Raw genomic sequence first — 20593 nt, forward strand, 5'->3', positions numbered from 1 at the left:
ATATGAAAATTGTGTTTTTGTTCTAACTAAAGTACCTTAGTCAAAAGACTCAGCACCAATGGTATTATGAATAATGGTTCCTTTATTCGGTTTCATTGGGAAATTGTATTTTGTCGACATTGTTTGGCTACGGTAGGTCTTGCATTTTGATAGTCGCTTCTCCGTCTTTGAGAAACTCCTTCCGTACAATACATGCTTGAAGAAACGTACACTATTTCCTCATGTGTGTCATTACTTCCCCAAAACAAATCACGCCTCAGTCAATACTTCAAAAATTACGACCTGGAATTACCGAAACTCTCTCCAAACTCTGGCACAATACACCCCATCACAAGTAACCACTACAGACAATCCGCCGACAAAACATTTGTGATGCATGCGCAATAAAGAAAAATAAATTATGTGATGGCGAAAGTTTATAAGACAGCAGTGAAGCAGGCACAGACGTACTGCTTAGAGACAGCGGCACTGGAGAGACAACAGGAAGCAAAGCTGAAGGTGGCGGAAAGATCAGCAGATCAGACGAACAGCAGAGATTCAATGCTTTGGGGACAAAGATGGTTTGGACACATGCAGAGATCAAGTGGTGAGTATAACTCCCCAAAAAATAAAAAATTTACATTCCTCATTCAGTGGATGACGACTGAGCTACTCTAGAACTCGGCAAATAAGGCAACCTAGCGTTATTATTTATTGAGGAACATACATGCATGCCTGCATCTGACTTTGGAAGAGGTATGCACTGCACTTACGGTCATTCAAAGTTTACTAAAAATAAAATCTTATACAAGTAAAACACTTTAAAAAATAAAAATAAAAATCATACTAAAACTAAAGAGTTCATATTCATGTGTTTTTGATTAAACTAAAATGAATTAAAAAAAATGGAACAAAGTTGCCCTAAAAGCTAACTACATTAGAAAAACAATTAAAAAGTAACTAGAATTAAAATTCCCAAACTAGCATAACCCTGCTAACTACAACTGAGGTCAGAGGTGAGCATGTGGTTGTTATGCAGAAACAAGATGGTGTCCAAACTTTCTGGTGGGATGTTGTGTCTGATTCTCTTGGTTGCTCCGTCTCTGTCCCGCACAAAGGCCTGTGTCGCATCACCTACCACCGCCGGGGCAGCCAAGTAGGCCCGCGCCACTTTAGATAACAGCGGGAACTGCGCTGCATTTGTCCGCCACCACTGCAAGGGATCGATTCTCAGCGAAGACCCTGCGCTGGCTCTGAACACGGATATTTCCATGTCTACAGACTCTTCCAACAAGTCCTGCTTGCTCCGGGTTGTGGAGATCAAGTCCCCGAGCAAGAACTCGATACCAGTCACCTCACCTTGTGAGTCAGGCTCTACCAGCTGCACCTCGACTTCATCCTCCTCTTCACTCTGATTTTCATCCTCTTGATCTTTGGATCTCACAAAGTTCACAGACTCTGGTGAGTCAGAGGAGAGGCACAAGCTTAACTTCATTTTGTTTGTCTTCTCATCCTCCATAGCTATCCTGATGGCATCTTTCTTAAGCCAATGAAATGTCGCGTTTTGGTCCTTAAAAAGAAAGAGACAAAAACATTTAGTTTTTTAACAATTGAAGATTAACTGTAGTGTGTGTGTAATATTTTACACAATTGCGGAGATGACCCTGGGGAACAATTTGGGGAAAAAATGTGTTGGTTTGGTATTTTTGCTTAAAACACAAAATTGGCTTGCTGATTTCAATTTGCAGTCCAAGTTTTTTTCCCACATCTTAGCCTCCAAATAAACAAAATTCCATCGATTAGCATTAGTAATAGCCGATTATGGTTAGACTCTTCTACACGTGACATGACTTCCCCTTTAAGCTAAAAAACGACAATAGTACTTGACTGCATGTATGTACTTGAGCACTAACCGTCTTCTCCATGAATCGCAGCCCATGCAACTGGGGGTCGAGGGAACAGGCCACACATAAAACCCGGTTGATCGCCGGGTTGTCGTAACGACTTGCCAGCCTTTGCCTCAACATCCGCTTCACCTCCTTTGGAATTTGTGAGTCTCCTGGTCGGCATACGAGGTGGTGGAAAAGCAGGCCAGTAAGGATGGGTTTTAATAAAGACAAGCGCGGGAAGGCGTCTGTGGCAAGTGTTTGGCACGCCACATCGAAAGGTTTGAGGACCACACATAAATCCTCCACCATCCTCCACTCGAAAAGCGACGGCGCCGCCGTTGATGTCGCTGGACCGGCTGAAGAGTTTGCACAACTGGATTTTGAAGCTGCGTCTTCATCGGGTATGTTTTCACAATTGACCTTTTGAGCAAAATCGCTCAAGAGGATTTTATACTTGAGGAGTGTGCTGAGCAGAGGATAGAGTCTGCACCAGGTGGGTCGACAGTGACTGGCCCATGTCTTCAACTCCGTCTGCTCCTGTTTGCTCAATCTTTGCAACACGTGATGGGGATGATTTAAGGGGCTGGAATGACCAGGTGGCGGGAACAGGGTCAAAAGAAAACCCCGGAATCGGGAAAGTGTCTCGGAGATGACAGGGTGTGACATCACTTCCTCAATGCAGCCCTGCACAACACTAAAGAAACATGGAACGAATAAGTGGCCTTCATCCGCGGTTGTGCATTCGCCATTCAGTGATTCCTTGGGTGACACACATTTGTCTTTCTCCGCAAAGGTTGTTGAGTTTGAGGGAGGAACACTTCCTGCACATTTGTCTTCATTATTGGCCTGGGGTCTAACTTTCTTCATTCCTTGACCTCCCAGTAAAAGCAAATTAAGATGGGAGAGTCCCCACTCTTGGGCCATAACGTTCACTTGGACTTCTAAGCGTTGAAAGCCGTTCTCCGGCATGACGCTCGGGAAAAGTCTTTGAGTAGCCAGGGTGACATTGTGGCAATTAAAGTTGTCGTCTACGTAATGCGCCCAGAGAGTGATATAGCTATCATCGTTGCCCTCCCAGCTGTGCAGCCAAACGTCTGCACTCAAAGTGACCAAGTAAGAAACCTCGCCCTGTTGTCCATGAGTTCGCCTGTGCCTCGAGCACTCGTACTCAATCGGAGCCGTGTGATCGTGCGTCTTTTCGTTTTCTCCGTTAGTTGAAGTACTTAGCATATCAGTGAGGCTTTTCTTGATTTTACGGTGATATTCTTTCAGGATCTTCTCAAGGAGAAAAGGCGATGGAAGTTCCTTGTAAAAAGGAAACAGCGACTGGATCAGCTGGATGAAGCCTTTACCACCTACCAGTGTGGGAGGATGAAGATCCATGATGAGGAAATTGGCAATAGCTTTGATCACTTGCGCAGAAGAGCCTAGTGGAAAGCACAAAGACCAAAGTGGCGTCAAAATACAAAACTAAACATTTTCAAAGCACAAGGTGCAACTTCAAAATCTACAGGTTGTTAAGAAGCTTCGGACACCTACAGTTTTAAGAAGTCTTACATATGCTGCGCATCAAGTCATGCGTCAAATCAGCAGAGCTGGCCAGTCTGTCCCGGTGGCGGAACGGTCCGGCCTTACGGAGCGGGGTGACAAAATTAAAAAATAAATAAATAAAAAGGGCTCGTTTAACCAAAGACGGAGGTGGATTTGAGTCCGGCCCACGAATTGGCCCTCGTGCGTGTGATGAGTTCGGCCAAAAGTTCAGCTAAAAAAAATGCCCCTAAACGCGTCAAAAGCGCTTGTTTGTTTATGAAGAGAGGCGAGACAGCAGCGTGCGTTCAAGCGTGCCTGTATTTCCTTATTCTAACATCACGTAAACCGTTTCTCCCACCTGCGACCGGTGCAGACCATTTCAGGGGGGATAACAGACAGAGAGGAAGTCAAACCGTTAACCCACTTCGGTTTGATGAAACACTTACCACCATAATAAGGTAAGCGCATATGAAGAGTAAATTAGCCAGCTAATCATTTTATGGGGTTGAGGTATTTTCCCCCCCCTCTTGTAATGGTATGCCCCAGTAGCAGGCGGGGGAATTTACCGTCAAAAAAGGGTCAAGTGCCCAGCTCTGCAAATCAGTATTCAAATCTCTCAAAGAAAAAAAAAAACTCGAGAAAATGTACCTGCTATTGGGGAATTGGCTGAGGAGCGAAGTCCTGAATAACTATTTGCATCTGTATTTGATGCAACGCTGGTCAAGCTGGACACATCACTGATGACAGGCAAAGGGCAGTGGGATTGGCTGTGGTCTCCACTCTCCGTCTGGGAGGAGCTGCTGGGTTCCGGCAGGGTCACCAACTGGAGCTGCGCAACTGCCTTATCTTCAAGTTCACATTTCACATTCTCACCTGAAGTCAACCACAAAAGAGAAAAATGCAGAGCATACAGATGGAGTTATTTCCGATATTTGTGCCACAACAGCCTTCATTTTCAGGTTACGAACGTGACTACGTTTTAGAATGAAATTGTTCATTACATTTACAAAGTTGCACTAGTGTTTGGATGTATTATTAGAATCAGAGCAGCGAGTGGTTAGCGCATGGTTGTGAGCATGAATGCTTGTTTGTCTATCGCTCCGCCTTTCGCCTGAAGTCAGCTAAGCGAAGACTTCAGCCCACCAATGACCCTAATGAGGATAAGAGACCTGCGAGCAATCAGATGCTTCTGATGCAATGGAAGGTCACTGACACCCATGGATTGTGCTACGAGACTTGACTTAAAAAATGTCGGGAAAAACCTTAGCAGAAGCACTTTAAGTGGTGACAGGTGTGTGCTAACTCTTATTGAAATGAGCTTGGGAGTGAACACAGTCAGATCCGCAGTAAGATGGCATGCACAAGCTCTTACAAAATGGTCCCCATTATGAAAGTAAAATAATATATTTATTTTAATATATGTTTTCAGTAACTGCCGATCGAACAATAGACAAAAAAAATATAGTTTGTCCTTTTTGTCATAACAACCACTGAATTATATTATAGAGGGATAAACACAAAATGTGAAATTTTTGCACCCCCAAAAAAATAAATAAAATAAAATAAAAAAAGTGGAATAATTGATTATGTTACGACCATTGGTCGCTCAATCCATAAAATCTGAGCAACTTTACTTGAGGTCTAATCATCTTAATACTTAAAAGCTACTATATTTCAAGTATTGTATCCTGAATTGTCATCACTACAAAGCCTGGCAACATAATGTTATACTCATCTCATGATATAAACATCATTTGCAATGGGACTTGGTCATTTACCACAAGCCTTGTGACATCATTATTCAACCATTCGTCACAGACAAGTCACACCGAAAATGTTGCAATTTTTGACTGAACAATACAAAAAAATTAAATAAAATCCAAAAATCGTCCACAGCCACTACAGTCAAACATGCATGAAGGAAAGTATATAAACATATAGTAAATAGACTTGAAACAAAGTGCTCCTTGTATTAAAAGGGGAATTAACAGACTCATCCAGTGTTCATGTGAAAAGCAGCATAACACTTCAGGAATGAAGAAGAAAATGTGTGTAATAATGGGAGTCAATAAGAGCAGAAATGGTCCTAAGGCTTGGAGTGTAAAGTCAACAAAAATCTATTTCTAAAAGATTTGCAATAGAAGACGTTAAGTCATTTAAAGAACACCTTGTGTGTCCAAAATTCAGCCTGTTAACCTTTAAAATTACTTATCTTTGGACAATTGACAAAAATAAACCGTAAAAAGAGACCTTAAATGCCACAAGGTGGGAAATTAATCACCAACGCAAAGCAGCATTCGTGGTCAAATGTGACAAATGTGGAGTTCCGCCAAAATGGCGGACCGGAAACGGGTAAACATTTCAGCTCCGTTCGTTTTGGTCACAACTTTACGTACTAACTGCCCCATTTTGAGAAAAAAAAGCGTTGTGATGCCAGAGAATATATTTCCGACTAACCCACAAAGAAAGGAAAAGGAGGGAAAAAACAACACGTCCCGATTTCCGTTTTTAAGGTTTTCAAATCTTAACGCCGTGGCCGCATTGAACTCCATACCTTGGGCATCACTGACACCTAGAGGTAGAAACAGAGCATAGCACGTATCGATTGACAATGAGGGTGGAGGGCACCTCAGGTCTCTCAATTCAACACAGGACTTCAAAATTAATAGTTGATTCTCTATTTGATAAGCTGTTACATATTTTTCGGAGTGTCTATTTGGGGCGGTATTTGAGACCAGAGTGACTTCTTTACGTTGATCATGCACCCAGTTATCTACATTTGAAGACGATAATACCTGCACTGGATTTTTTACCCATACTGGAATTTAAGGACATTGTATGACGGTAAAAGAAAACAGGAAAAGGAAAATATGGCCCATCCTTTGATCATTTAAAAAAAGCATTACCTATAAAACAAAATGAAAATGTAATCATGTAAAAATTTTACAAAAGTAAAGTTAATTATTTACAACTGGATATTTGAAACTGGCTGTTCGTGTCAAAACAAAAAAATACGTTTTACAATTTTAAATTAAATTAATTCCTCCAGTGAACGGGTTAGAAAAAAAAAGCTTAGCAATAATAATACTAATCTTTTAACAAGAAAACGTTAGTAGCTCTCTTGATCCAGCTCTCGCGCGAATTCACATTACGCATGACGAGTTGCCAATTTAAATGAAACAATGGATTGTTTTTTTAATGCAAACGTACAAACACGTGATGCGCAGTAAAGTTTAGAGACAAATCTATCCACAGATCGCTGCAGTTCGTATCCCAAGTATTGTTACCTGCACGCTCCATATTTGCTCACAATAAAATCAACGTCCCATCAAGCATTGAACAAAGCGTGTGCTTTTCTTTGCCTTGCAGCCAAGGCGAGATGTTAACGTTACTCACCGCTCATTGAGGTTTCCTGTGTCTTATGCCGAGTCGCCGACTTCAGTTTCGAGCCAAAAACTGCGTCGGCCGCGTCATAGTACGGGAATTTTACTTTGAGTTTCGAATAGCCTCGATGCGTATAGATCGATTTTCGGACTCGGTGGAATTCCTTACGTAGCTGATAGAATTTAATGCGACATTGACCGACTGTACGGTGATAGCCGCGTTCCGCCAAGCAGTCCCGGATTTTTGCGAATGCTTTCACAGTTTTCTGCGTTTTGCTCAGGAGGTGCTGGATGTTGGAGTCCGACCAAATTGCCAATAAACAACGGATCTCCGCCTCGGACCAGCGTACACGCTTCGTTGCCATTGTGTGTGAAATTCTCTGCAGCAGCAGTCGCATATGTTGTGCGTCACACTAGTCGTGCGTGAGCAGTAAACGTCGACAATTTACTTAGCCGCCCTATCAATAACAATAGACTCATAAGAAACATACTCCAGAAAGACATTACAACATTACCCTCAGTTATTCCACACTGGAATATGTTTGAGGATGATATACCGTGGAAAAAAGTCTGGCTCCAATCAAACAAATACCTTATCACAAAATAGATACATAAATTCTATCCAGCCAAAACCTATATAAGCAAGCGTTTAAAGATCGATATTTACAAACACAAACAGCTGTTCGTTTATTTTGGTATTGTCCATCTGTTAATTTGTTATGGTAGAAATTGTGTGATTTTGTTCACAATAATAGTTTGTTTCTAATGTTAAAATATCACATTTATTGTTGTAACTTCCGTGGAAGAAAAGCCATGCTTTATTGTTTTTTTTATAACGAATTTAAACAGTACATCCATTTTATTAAATATTCTCTCAAACAAAAGGCTCTAAAACAATAGAAATTTGCAATAATTTAAAGGTGTTTATATAATTTTTATTCCCCCCCTAGCATGTTGTTCCTCAACCCTTTTCTATCTGTATACTTTATTTTATTTTATATCTACATTACATATTTATTTCTTTAAGAACTACAAATATGGCGTCCCAAGGTTTTAGACACGGGAACATACCGATTTACATATTGAGGTTAATGTGTAAGGTGTTCATCCCAAATTATGGGACCCAAATAAGACGTCTTTTTTTACATTTCTGACACTGCAATGTGCTTATTTTTTCGTATGTTTGTGTTTTTAGGCTCTCTCGTTACGATTTACTGTGTATGACGACAACACTCTGCGACAGCCAGGGTCGCAAGATGCTCATGTCAACAAATCTCCGCAAAAAACTGCAGAACAAATAGCATGATTAATTTAAGGACTTTATTGTCAAGGTAAGGTATTCTGAATATTATGCACTCATAAAAACCATCAACGATACACCCACACTAATATTTTTACTTTTAAATGTCCCCGATGGTGCGAACGTTTATCCCACACTTAAAAACACACAAACACTGACCAACCTCAGCTTCGTGTCTCAATGTTAGGAGAGAAAATTGATTAATGAACGTGTTGCTTGTTTATTCAGTCTGCTCCGTTTATTACTTTTTAAATTGTCATCGTTGGTTCACGCAAATTTGAGCTCTTAGATACGCACACGTAATAGAGCGTATAAGATGACTAATCAGATATTTGAAGTTGCTAGAAAAATTAGGTCAGAAGTGCGTCAATGGTACTGTACGTGTCTTTTACAGCAAACGAGCGATTGACATTGGCCAGTTTGGCTTCAATTGGTTGCCGTAGCGTCGCTCCCTCACGGAAGTTTTGTGTTACCATGACGACCATGCTCCGAAGTTGATGAGTGGTACACACGTCCTAGACCTAGACACAGACAAAGACAGTGTGTTGAAAAATGGCAAATGTCCTCGTTCCCGAGTTGCTCGCTGTTTTGAAGGCTCTTGAACATGTCAAGAATCTGGAAAAGCAGCTTAAGAAAGCAAGACCTCCGTTCTCTGCTGAGGCCAGGCTTCACCTGGCTGAGCTATCCACCGCCGTCACTGAACTGAAGGCAGAGAGGCATGCCGTCCATGGATATTTAGAAGAAGAGATCATTGAAAACAGGAAGCCGAGACATCTAATTAGCAACACAAAGTAACAACGAGTGAAGTCCAAAGTGGAGGCTCCTCTGGAATCCAAAGCTCCGGAGGTAACAGCTCCACAGAGATCTTGAGATGACCTCTCAGCTCGTCTCAGCTTTTTCAGTGCAACAAGACAACCTGGCAAGAGATATGTGCCGTGCCGTGCAGCAAGAATTGGGAAATCACAAGCAAATGTTAAAGGAGAGGTTGCGTGAGTTAAGGATTTCCATAAGCACAACTCTACGATTTCTGAAAGAGGAAATTGTTACTGTTGGTGAGAAGATAGCGGACAACAGAGGATCAAGAATTTCTTCTCAGGACTCCCTCACCCAAATGTACGAGATGTTCAAACGGCAACAAGATAAAGAAGAGGAAGTAAGGGCGCGGCATTTCCACGTCTCACAACAGCTGGCGCGCTCAAAGCTGCTGCTGGAAACTCGCATGGCGTTCTTGGCCAAACGTGGCGAGGAGATTCAAGAAATGCACCAACGCACTGCGGAACTTGTAGAAGCTGACACCGTCAACAAGCAAATATTCCAGAGCAGTCAGAAGAACATTGCTCATCCTGAAGAGGGGGTGAGGCAGCAAACCAGCCTCTTGAAGGAGGCCACAGGAGGATCATGTGACCGAAATGACCTCTGACATCACAAGAATGCACAGCACATTCGACTGACCGACTGACCAAGAGTACAGAGACTCTGCTTGAGCCAAAAGAGGAGCTGAAGGCGGAGCTGGAGAAGCTGAGAGCAACTTTAGTGTATTGTCTCAATAAACGAGTTGAGACACGGGGAGATGAACATTTCTGAATACGAGGTGAAACAACTCTGACAAACTGGTGGGAAAAGTCCCTCATACGTGCTCCATATTTATGCTGAAGCCATTGACAAATAATGAAATATTGTCTAGATTGCAATCTCTTCCACATCCAGCAGGGGGCAGAATTGACGATCTCTCCCTCCCTTCTCTTAACTCGACCTTGCAATGCAGTTACGGGGGTCAAGCCAGCACCCAGGCTGGCAACAACACTGGCTGACAGCTGTGTCCTCACATTGCAACTTCTGTAACGCCGGTGGCCACTTTCAAGACCTCATGCAGACAAAGCGACATGAGGGGACCGTAAGGCAGCCCAAAGAAGAACACAAGTTAACCGGTAAGTTGTCAGAAAAGCAAGGAAGGATTTTTACTTGCGTTTGTTTTTGTTTTTTTTACATGGCACGGAATTGTTACATTTTTGTTGTCTGACTGTTAAATTATTTAAAGTTGGCTTGTAATTGTCTGGAGCTACTCTGCAGTTTTATTATATCTCGTTCTTTATATTATTTCACGTGGAATCAATGTTCCTTGAAATGACTCATGTTTTGATTGGTGGTCGGCACACTTCTCGAGTTCAACCCATTTCCAAACTTGTGGAGTTTGGCAGCTTTCCCATATTGTTTTCGTCGTCTCAGTGTTAAGAGGCACAACGATTAATTGACAATTAATATAGTTTCAAATGATTTGGTCATTGATTAATCATTGAGACAAATCAGATGCTTGGAATTTCAGCTTCTTGTCCCATTTTTGCACCTTTTCCAACAAATGTAGCAGAGTTTTCAATTAATCGACTGATTGATTATTAAAGCAATCGTTACTTGCAGCCCTTTCACCAACTGTATTTCCAGTTGAAAAATTGGTTTATACGTGGCTGATGTATATATCGATTCCTTGGTCTGCTTTTTGTTTTCAACATTGAATGGCAATCTTTACACTTGATGTAATTTTGTGAAGAGAACCGCATCCGTAATTGACACTAAAATGACATTGTCGTTAAAGCTGCTCTTTGAATCATTAATGCTGCGTTGAATTTTATGGAGTGCCTCTTGAAATAACACACCTTTAAATTTATAGCGAACAGAAAAAAAAAAAACACGCCAGTGAACTTGTCATGCGAAACGACCCGCATAATGAACAGCGCACGGTCCTGAAATGTCATGAGGCAATTGCTCTTTCCCAAGATGGAAATGTCAATGTCCTACTAAAACATACGGCTCGCTCTCTCACTCTCAATCTCTTTCTCTCTCACACTCACCACTCGCTCCCTTTTGATCCACCCTAAGCCTGCTCATGTTTTCTCAACTTAGCACTTGATGTGCCTAAATAACCTCGCCCCCGAATGTCCTAAGGTTTGCCACACCAACACGCTGCGCTTGTGTCTCGTGTGCTTAATGAATAGCCGGTGTGTACGGACGTGCGTCTTGTGCGCACGCACGCGAACGGGAGTCATCACTTCCTGGTCACAAGAATCTTCCGTTCTGCTGCTGTTGTTACGTCGTAGCATTGCCAAGAGAGGAAGTCTTCTCAGGGTGACAGAGCAAAATCTGTCTGATTTTTAACTCTTCGAATGTCGGGGCGAAAACCAGCCTCGTGTTATCGGAATTGAGCAGTTGACTTGTGAGCGCTGATAACGCGCTCATTCTAAAGTGGCAATGAGCGTAGTGAACAATGTCGCGTACTTTCCAGAATTTTACTGCTTGGTTCTTCATGGAATTTGGGTCACAAAGCAGCAGCAGTTCTAAAGTCACTTTTGATAGGAATAAGCCAAAATATCAAAGAGTAAATCGGAATTTGCTCACGCTGCGGTTCAAATTGAATTTGATCGATCTGGCAATTTTGTCAACCCAACACAACCGGAGCTGGCTGTGTGCCTTAAATGTGATCTAGGAGCAGATTACCGGGAAAAACTATGAAGCATACTGTTAATGTGTAATACTTCTCCGATTGTTTTTTTTTTTGGCACTTCTGCAAAAGAGCGACTGTCCTATTTTGGAGGCGGTCGTTCTCCGCTGAATTCTGGACTGTCGTGGAAAAGTACAATTTTGTGAGATGACGCTTGTAAAACCGCAACTCGGAGGCGTTGCAACATGCTTACGGCGGAAGTCATTGCTTCACCCCCTAAGAGGCACGAAATTAAACACACACACACCCACACACACACCCTCGACACTATTGTTGCTACGTGACAGCGAAAACAGTCAGCTTTGGATTTGTGTGTTTTCATTGTTCAAGGTTCACCAACCTTTTTCAAACGGAGAGTTACTTTCTGGGTATTGATTAATGCGAAAGCCTCCCAGTTTGATACGCTCTTCAGAAATGACAAATTTGCTCAAATGACTGCAAAATGAACAATATGAACAATAAATATTATTCATTTAGGTGTCGTCACTGGAAGTAACACTTTATCTCTTTACATTTTCAAACGATAACTTGTGCTCCTAGAAAATCACAATGTCCCATCACTGGTGTGCTTTTATTTATTTATTTTTTAGAACAGGCCTCGGGCCACTCATGTGGTCCTTAGGGGCTATCTGGTGCCCGCGGCCCACACGTTGGGGACCCCTGGTTTACTCCGCATTTATGTTTACTTAAATTCAGCAACGACATGTGGCACACAATCTGTGTGTGTGTTTTTCTTTTTTTTTTTGGGCGAACAGCAGCGTGCTGACACACCGCCTCACCGGCACATGACCTCGCCTACGCCTAAACGGGGCGGGATGACGTCTCTCGGCTTCCTAATCTGTCTCCCGCCCCCGAAGGTTTAAAGGCTGCAGTAAGCTGAGCCAAGCGACAGATCTGCTCACGTTCACCTCACGGACGTCGCGTCGCTCTCAATGCTTTCATCCGCTGACAGCGCAGTGAATAGAACAATCTCTGGCAGGCAGTGGACGCCGTCGAGAAGTTTGATGGAGACAATGAGTAAGACGCTTGTCGTTGCTGTTCTGGCGCTGAGGCGGTTTTTCGCGTGATTTCGTCTACTTCATGTTTAACGAGGCAATATTTAAATCGAGTGGCATCTGCTGTTTGCACGTCATTATTAGAACGTACTTTGCCAAGATGTGTGCAAAGTCTCTACAACAGGCGTGGGCAACCTACGGCGTGGGGGCCACACGAGGCCCATTAAATGGCCTGCCAAACTTGGAAAAAACAAATGAATAAATCTTTTTAATGTTTTATTTTCTAAATACTCTGGTGTGTCTAAGACATATATTTTGTTGTAATGCTTTTGTTCATTTTCATTTAAAATTAAATGTAGTTTGTTTTTTTCTCCGATGAGGTGAGGTGACCAAAACACTCCATCCATCTGCTCCTCCCATCTTTCAAATTTTAGAACCCATTGTGGCCCGCCAATCAAAAAGTTTGCCCACCCCTGCTCTTCAACCATCGTTCCAGTAATTGTAATTGGGTATCGATTACAATTTCCAAAATCGTTTCGATACGATACACAAGGTCCCGATTTAATTTTCGATTCACGTTGACGGATTTTCGATTCAATCAAGGATTTCACGCAACTTTGGTATGGAAGGCATTCTGAGAAGAACCAATGCTGCAATGAGTACAAACTGCTTGCTGTAACTGGTGGCGTTAGTCAAAAAAAATCATTTTTACATGAAGAATTGAAGCCGATGCGGTTACATTAATCGTGTACATTTTATTTAACATGACCTCAAAACAAAAACTACTACTTGGCGCTGACTTCACTGCTTCCGCCATTTTGTTTTGATATGCTACTTTCGAGTCGTGACAAGATCTCGCGTGAAGTCATGTAAATTTAGAGGGAAAAAGTATTAAAAGTATCAATATATGGTTTTAGGAACAGATATCGAGCTATGAAAAGGAAAATCAATATCTTTTTTTAAACCCAACCCTAATATTAAATCTAATAAGGACAAGCACTATGGATGTATAATTTTTTCTTTCTTTTTGAATAGTTTTTTTTTTTTAATTAAATCTCAGTTTGCAAAATAAATCTATTGTGATAGTATGAATTGATTCTGGCGTTGCATGCCTGCAGGGTTGACCAAAGCACATTTTGGCAGGTCAACTGCAAATCAATATGACCCACATTGGTTTAGTTGCTTTGCAAAAGGGCTTGCGACAATAACAGTTTCTTTTGTAAACATTGATAAGCAATATTCTCATATTTTATGCCACCACGTTACAATCGAGGCGCGGTTTCAGCGAGGAATGTCTTACTGATCAACTAACTTTTACGTTTGAGTGATTTCCCACTAAGTGTCTTTGTGCCGCAGACCAATTGCAGGGTCAAGCTGTTGTGTTTTCAAACGAGAGTTTAATCCACTACTTAATTGACAGCAGATGCTTCAGCACACACACACACACACACTTGCAATTTCTGTTGAAACACAAACTCAATCTGTTGAGTTTATCAACCACAAAGCTGCAAAGCGGCTAACTTGTGAGTCTTTCCAAAACGAGCTCCTGAGCACATGGACTAAGTGGAAACTACCACTTAAGCCGCAACTTTGAACACTTTCTCAACGAAAAAGCTTGTAAAGGAGCTTCTCTCAGAGTGGCCAAATCGAATGAATAGAAATGCATCAGTTCCTGTTCTCTACCGCTTGCCCTCATAAAGTTTGCGGGTGAGCTGGAGCATATCGCGGTTGACTTTGGGGCGAGAGAGATGGGTAGACTACATTGGACAAGATTGTAGCAAGCCAATCACAGACTGGATGAATGTTGTTGTTGTGGCTTGCGGGTAATTAATTCATTCACTACCAGCCGAGTAAAAAAAAATAAAAAAAATGGATCTTTGACGTCTTTAGCCGTCAATGGCAGTAAATGGGTTAACATTTCACGGCGTGGGTGTTGTTGTTCCCAGGTTACCCAATGGGTGGCGGGGCCACCAGGCTGTACAGCGCCTTGGCTCACACGCTCAGCAGCAGCGGCGGCGCCAGCAGCCATCGTGCCCCCCTCCCTTTGACCCACTTGGACCCTTACCAGCCAGCGGACACAACCCTGGATCCTGATTTCTGCCAGGTCACCGAGCGTTTGTTTTCTTCGCGTTCAGTGACTTTTATTGAAAATGACGACATCTGTTTGGTTTGGACTTCTAGGAGCAAAAGGGGTCCCCGTTGAGTCCCCTCGATCCGGCCCAGCTTCTGAGGCAGTGCCGGCTGGCCCTCGGTGATCAACCGCCACGCTTCCACAGGGCTTTCATTCGACGCTCCGATGGCAACGTCGGCAACATCCGGGTGATGCAGTGGAACATTCTGGCGCAAGGTAGGGGACAGCTGTCGGACACATTCGTTGACACGAATTCTCTGGCCACACGTTTGTACTTCTGAAGTCAAACTCGTAATAATTTGAGTGCCTTTCAGAATTATGGAATCGGATAGAAGAGCTCGCTACTCAGTTCTTGTTCTTGTTATTTTCTCTTCAATACTTCCAGCGTCACAAAAACAAAACAGGTCTTAAAACAATTCTCACGTGTCTGTTGTATGTCAAAACGACGGCCATGTTCCCGTGGTAACGGCCAGCAAGAGGACTCAAAAGTGCAAATTATTGATTTCTGTCTTGTTTTTCGATGGTGTGTAAACAGTGGAAGGAATCTGAAGGAGTTCAGGGTCACATTTATTTTGTAAAACAAACAGATGGGCCAAGACATTAGCAGATGAGGGGGAAAATGGGTTTATTAAATGTGCAAATTTGGTGATTTAAATCTGGCATATTATACAGGGTTCTTCTTCAAAAGATTTTCCGGTACGGCTCGCCAAGTATCACTTTCATTACAGTGGGAATTATCGCGTGTTCCTCAAATGTTTACTTACTATTTTGCTTAAATATAGAAGAAAAAAATAATTTAATTAAAAAAAATTTATCCAACTGTAATGAAACAAACAGTTCTAAAAATATAAAATATTGAAAAGTTAAACATAACTGAAATATAATTAAAAAAAAAAAAGGTAAAGCCATTAACATGCAGTTTGAATTTTCCAGTGATTCTTTCATGTACCAATAGAGGGCGCCCGAGTAGTCGTTGCACACTTTGAGAATGACTGAATTATTATTTAATCATTTTGAATAGATTTCATTAATATTAACAGACCAGTTATTTTATAAAATGAATGTTCCATAAATCTTGATCAGTTTGATTTAACCATTAATTTAATTCAATAAATAATTTCTAATATTTTTTTTCTTTCTAATATTATGATTTTAAGTAGAAAATATATATTTGAATGAACTCATTCGTGGGAAAATACGCTAAACAAAAGCAACTTTTGATCATGTTAATGTTTAGTGGGCCAGATTAAAGAACGTTGTGAGCCATTTGAGGCCCGTGGGCGACAGTTTGGACACCCCTTGGGAATCACTGATGTACACGATTGATTTATTCTATTTGAAGCTTGACGGTCAGGTGTTGTGCGACTCATTGATCATGCAGATCCAATATTTTAATGAATTGAGGCTCAGTCCAACTGCGGACTCTGGTGAATTATAATAATCAGACGAACTCAAACCGTGTGAAAGCACAAGTTCATTCTCAGAGACTCCAGTCTTAAAGTCGCATCTCTCTCTTATCAGCTCTCGGCGAAGGACTCGACAGTTTTGTGCTGTGTCCTCCGGAGGCCCTCAGCTGGTCCCGAAGGAAGTACCTCATCTTAGACGAGATCCTCACCTACCGACCTCACATCCTGTGTCTGCAGGAAGTGGACCACTACTTTGACACCCTGCAGCCGGTTTTGGCCCGTCTGGGTTACAGAAGCAGGTTCTGCCCTAAGCCCTGGTCACCATGTCTGGATGTAGAGGGCAACAACGGCCCGGATGGCTGTGCGCTCTTCTTTGATGAGTCACGCTTCGAGTTTTTGGATTGCGTCAGTTTACAGCTCTCTGCCATGAGGATTCCAACCAATCAGGTGGTTACAACCTTCTTGAAGTCACAATTAAGCACAACGGTTCAGCGAAAGCCCCCCAATTAGTGAAAATCTGTAATTCCCCCTGAGTCTCAATGTCAAAATTCACAAGATGGTGGCAAATCACTATTTTTGTCCAAGTGAAACTCCTCAACTCACTTCAATGCAGTTACTTGACAACAATATGCCACAAGATGAGGGGTGGCACAATATCGATACTGTGACGATATGTGGCCCACAATAACGATAAATCACAATACACAATGTCTGCGGTGTTCAATATAACGTTAGTAATTTCTTCAACGATATATCACGAGGTATGTGACTGAAAAAGAAAAAAATGCCCATAAAAATGAAAATTATGCATTTATTCAATGCCAATATGTGTCTTAACACTGTAGCTACGGCTGGACAAATTAAAGTGCGTGGACATTAATAACATGTTTTATGTCAACCAAAACACTGCACTGCTTTCTGAACCTGAAACGTCAGTAGCAAGTGTCACTAAAGTGCTTTACGTTCACCCGCACAGTGGACACATGAAGGCATATTCTTCTTGAGCAACACCACGCTGTAAAGTCCTCGCATATAAATTCCGCGATGGATTTGGTGATAGTCTGTGCCCTCGGCGACCCAAAGGAAAACAAGCAGTAGTGATTGTCGGCTGTCTTGGTTCGCCTTTTTTTTAAATCACCTGCGAGTAGTTCACCGTGATAGCGAACGAGGTGGCTTTGCAAATTCGTAGTGTTGATCTTATTTTTTACCTTTGCAAAGCAGTTCTTGTAGATTGCATACTCTTTATCCAGTGTTCTCCCATCAACGGTCTTGCAAAAAGCGAAGTGTCTCCACACGTTCGAGTGGAAACTCGCCGGTGGGTCATTCGTGCGTTAGTTCTTCTTCTATTGTAAATTCTTCACCGACCGCTGATCCCGGCAATTTTAGAACCGTTTGCGGCATTAGCGCCCCCACAGACAGGAAAGGAGAGATTAAATACGCACGGTGACGACGAGGTAAATCCATTATGCGTGTTGTTTTAAAATATCGATACTTGCCGCCAGGCTATCGATTATTTATTTTATTGCGACAGAGTTCGCAACAATTTATTGCAATTTTTCTCCCCACCCATACACAAGCTAGTGGAAAAACTCTATTTGTGTATTAATAAAACTCCTCAACTCAACGTAGTTCCTTGGGAAATGGCAGCAAAACACTGCTTTTGTCTCAGTGAAGCTTCTCAGTTTACCCAGATATGGTTAATTGGCACCAAAAGCCACAAGATGGTCCCTAAAATAATACTTTTATTGACTAAAACAGCAACCATGTGATTTTTTTTGCAGCAAATAATGAAGGAGATGCTAAAAAGCATATCCAAGAAAGGCTGAATTTATATGCAGTGCCGTAGACTGTTTTTAAGAGGATGTGCATTTATACGCAATTTATGGCTTTTGTTACCAGGACAACTGGGGGCAGAGCGTTGCAGCTATGCCGATTTGTTTTTTCATTTTTTTCACCTCTTAAACCCATGAAGCATCTCTCAAATGACGCTCTGTCATTTCAGGTTGCTTTGGTGATGATACTGCGTTGCCGAAGCACTCGGAGGTGCGTGTGCGTCGCCGTGACCCACTTGAAGGCCCGTTCCGGCTGGGAGTGGCTCCGCAGTGCCCAGGGGTCGGACCTCCTGCGTCAAGTCCAAAATGTGGTCCAGAAACATGGGGCGGAAACTTCGGCGGCCTCCACTCTGCACATCCCTCTGATCATCTGCGGCGATTTCAATGCAGTCCCAACTGAGGAAGTGTACTGTCGTTTTGTGGCTTCGCCTCTCCGTTTGGACTCGGCTTATAAGAAACTCAGCCAGGATTGTTTGACGGAGCCAAAGTACACAACGTGGAAAATCCGCCCGACGGGAGAATGCTGCACCACTCTGGACTACATTTGGTACAGTCAAGACACGCTGAGGGTGGACGCCGTCTTGGATTTGCCGTCAGAGAAGGAGATTGGCCCGAACAGGCTTCCGTCCTTCAGTTATCCATCAGACCACCTTTCGCTGGTTTGTGACTTCAGCTTCAAGGAGGACGAGTGACTGGGAAACAAATTCTGTTGGACAACAGTTGGCCTGTGAACATGTGCAAAAACAATGAGGAAGGAAAGAAAGCAACTATTACCAATGAACTGAAACCTTGTCTACCTCCTGAACTTTGACACAGTGTTTAGAAGTTTCCTGCAGTAGGTTCCACATCTCTGCTTCAAGTGTGCGCTGATGGTCAAACGTGCACAATACATATATTTAATCTTGGCAAAATGTGACTGAAACTGTAACATGCTGCTAGCAAACTGACTGGAATAAACATTTTGTGATAATTTGTATTTGTACCATTATTTACATTTCACCCAGAATATGTTCAGACTGTTTAAAGTTGCTCCTTTTGTGTTGATTACACTTGCAGCAGGATATCATTTTCAAACTCATATTCAAGCATAAAAAAAAATCCAGAATTGTGATTTGTCATAGCGCCCTCAAGTGGTCATAGTAATGTGCTGCCCATTGTCAGAAAAGTTGAGTCTTTCAAAAGGGTAATGACCCAAAACACCTACAGGGTGGTACACGAGTCTCACTGAAAGTTACAAAAACTGTTTAATTGCACTGAGTGCCTCAAAAGGTTGTGCATCAAAAAAAAAGTAAAGGGTTGAACCAATATTCCACCGTGCTGCTCTAAACTAAAAAACAACAAAACAAGCAGGTTGAAATGCTTCAGTAAAATCTACTTTAATACACTTTGAAACAAGAGTACAACAAAATAGAATATACTTCAAATGTTGAATATACAAACAGTTCAGTCTGAACACAAAACTTCGGTATTTTCCCTCTTTTTAGATTAAAAAAAATGAAATGTAGGTGTACGGCCAATGTGACAGGAAAAAAAAAAATAAATGACCTTTTTAAGTGACCTCTGGGACTTGAAGACTGACATCACATTCAGGATACTTAATACATCCGTTAGCAATTGCAGAATTAGGCTATATACATATTCCTATTGATTCTTTTCTGTGAGACATGGCAGTGCGCACTGGCTCAAAGTCAACCATTATTTAAAAAAAAAAAACTCAATGTACGTCCTGCAAAAACTGAGATTGTTGATACAAAGCACCCAAATGTTTTCTCTGATGATTTCATGAAGTTAACGGTACAGTTCGGAGAATTTGGTTTCATTCAATTGTCTCTTCAAAATCCAATCAAAATGGATTAGTCGTTCAATTGACGGGGAAAAAATAAAACAGTGCTTTTTATCCCAAAACTCAGTTTTGCTATTTTTAGTTGCAAATATTAGATCCTCTTGTTTGTGTAATACTGTGCTTGGTACAAGTTATGAAAAGACAAAAAAAAACAAAACTAAGTTCAGCTTACAGATCATATAGTACATGACGCAGGTGGTCAAAATTAAAATCAACGGCTGCCTCTTCTTAGCTCTGTAAACTATGTATTGTAGCCATTTACAAATATAGTTACATTAACTCTTTCGGGACCATGTAGCACCACACACACACGCACGTGCACGCGCGCACATATTGGATTTTTGCAAATTGTTGGTTGCAAAGAATTGTGACAGACAAAAAAAATTATCAATCGGGCTTCTACATGTGCACACTTTTTTTTTAACCAATTAGATGATAGCGGACCTATGTTCCAATTGCTTGTGTAGTGTTTCAGTTGAGTTCATTTTCCTTATGAGACTTGCTGCTTGTGTCGACGGGTTCCTAGCGGTAGTGATCTGGGTTGGTCCCTTTCAAGTTTTTGAGTTCCTATTTGTCTGTAGGGTTCCCCGGGAGAGTTTCACTTTACAGGCTTGGCTGAAACGCTTCTTGCAGCAATATGGAAGAGGAAGGTTTCACCCACGGGGAAATAAAACTATAAACAAAAACGGCTTTCGGGAGCCATTAAAAGTCTGTCAAACTGCTGCTGGTTATCACAAGAGTAATAAAAACGGTTTCATGTACAAAGTGATTCACTCGAGTGGCAAAAAGGGGGCAAGGGGGAGCCAAAAAAA

At 41.9% G+C, this 20593-nt stretch overlaps 2 protein-coding genes across 5 annotated transcripts; one reads left to right on the top strand and one right to left on the bottom strand.

Annotated features, from left to right (window-relative positions):
• Positions 1 to 870: 870 nt before the first annotated feature.
• LOC148332723 (uncharacterized) lies at positions 871 to 11055 on the bottom strand. Of its 3 annotated transcripts, none has more exons than XM_088302879.1 (4): positions 10928 to 11055; positions 4047 to 4271; positions 1893 to 3295; positions 871 to 1549 (listed from the first exon to the last, which is right to left on the bottom strand). In XM_088302879.1, exons 1-4 carry the CDS (start codon positions 10962 to 10964, stop codon positions 974 to 976), a joined length of 2241 nt encoding a protein of 746 aa, XP_088159005.1. In that variant the 5' UTR covers positions 10965 to 11055; the 3' UTR covers positions 871 to 973. The 3 variants fall into 3 exon arrangements, with proteins under 3 accessions (XP_088159005.1, XP_088159004.1, XP_088159006.1); XM_088302878.1 differs by lacking the exon at positions 10928 to 11055 and adding an exon at positions 6795 to 7198; XM_088302880.1 differs by lacking the exon at positions 10928 to 11055 and adding an exon at positions 6686 to 6785.
• On the top strand, positions 8012 to 18908 carry LOC148332724 (nocturnin-like). Of its 2 annotated transcripts, XM_088302882.1 has the most exons (6): positions 8012 to 8112; positions 9847 to 10009; positions 14516 to 14673; positions 14751 to 14916; positions 16222 to 16553; positions 18109 to 18908. In XM_088302882.1, the coding sequence occupies exons 2-6, from the start codon at positions 9949 to 9951 to the stop codon at positions 18628 to 18630; spliced, it is 1239 nt and encodes a 412-aa protein (XP_088159008.1). In that variant the 5' UTR covers positions 8012 to 8112; positions 9847 to 9948; the 3' UTR covers positions 18631 to 18908. The 2 variants fall into 2 exon arrangements, with proteins under 2 accessions (XP_088159008.1, XP_088159007.1); XM_088302881.1 differs by lacking the exons at positions 8012 to 8112; positions 9847 to 10009 and adding an exon at positions 12455 to 12591.
• The last annotated feature ends 1685 nt before the right edge of the window (positions 18909 to 20593 follow it).

This window comes from Idiotropiscis lumnitzeri, chromosome 8 (assembly GCF_059441095.1).
Source record: "Idiotropiscis lumnitzeri isolate Australia: NSW breed Sydney's pygmy pipehorse chromosome 8, RoL_Ilum_1.0, whole genome shotgun sequence".
Taxonomy (NCBI): Eukaryota; Metazoa; Chordata; class Actinopteri; order Syngnathiformes; family Syngnathidae; genus Idiotropiscis; species Idiotropiscis lumnitzeri.

Coding starts and splice junctions, on each gene's coding strand:
- LOC148332723 (XM_088302878.1), bottom strand. CDS start 7,179: ATGCGACTGCTGCTGCAGAGAATTTCACACACAATGGCAACGAAGCGT. Junction 4,272..6,794: donor ACAGGAAACCTCAATGAGCG/GTGAGTAACGTT, acceptor GGTTGACTTCAG/GTGAGAATGTGAAATGTGAA. Junction 3,296..4,046: donor AGCCAATTCCCCAATAGCAG/GTACATTTTCTC, acceptor GCTTTCCACTAG/GCTCTTCTGCGCAAGTGATC.
- LOC148332724 (XM_088302881.1), top strand. CDS start 12,507: ATGCTTTCATCCGCTGACAGCGCAGTGAATAGAACAATCTCTGGCAGG. Junction 12,592..14,515: donor AAGTTTGATGGAGACAATGA/GTAAGACGCTTG, acceptor TGTTGTTCCCAG/GTTACCCAATGGGTGGCGGG. Junction 14,917..16,221: donor GTGGAACATTCTGGCGCAAG/GTAGGGGACAGC, acceptor CTCTCTTATCAG/CTCTCGGCGAAGGACTCGAC.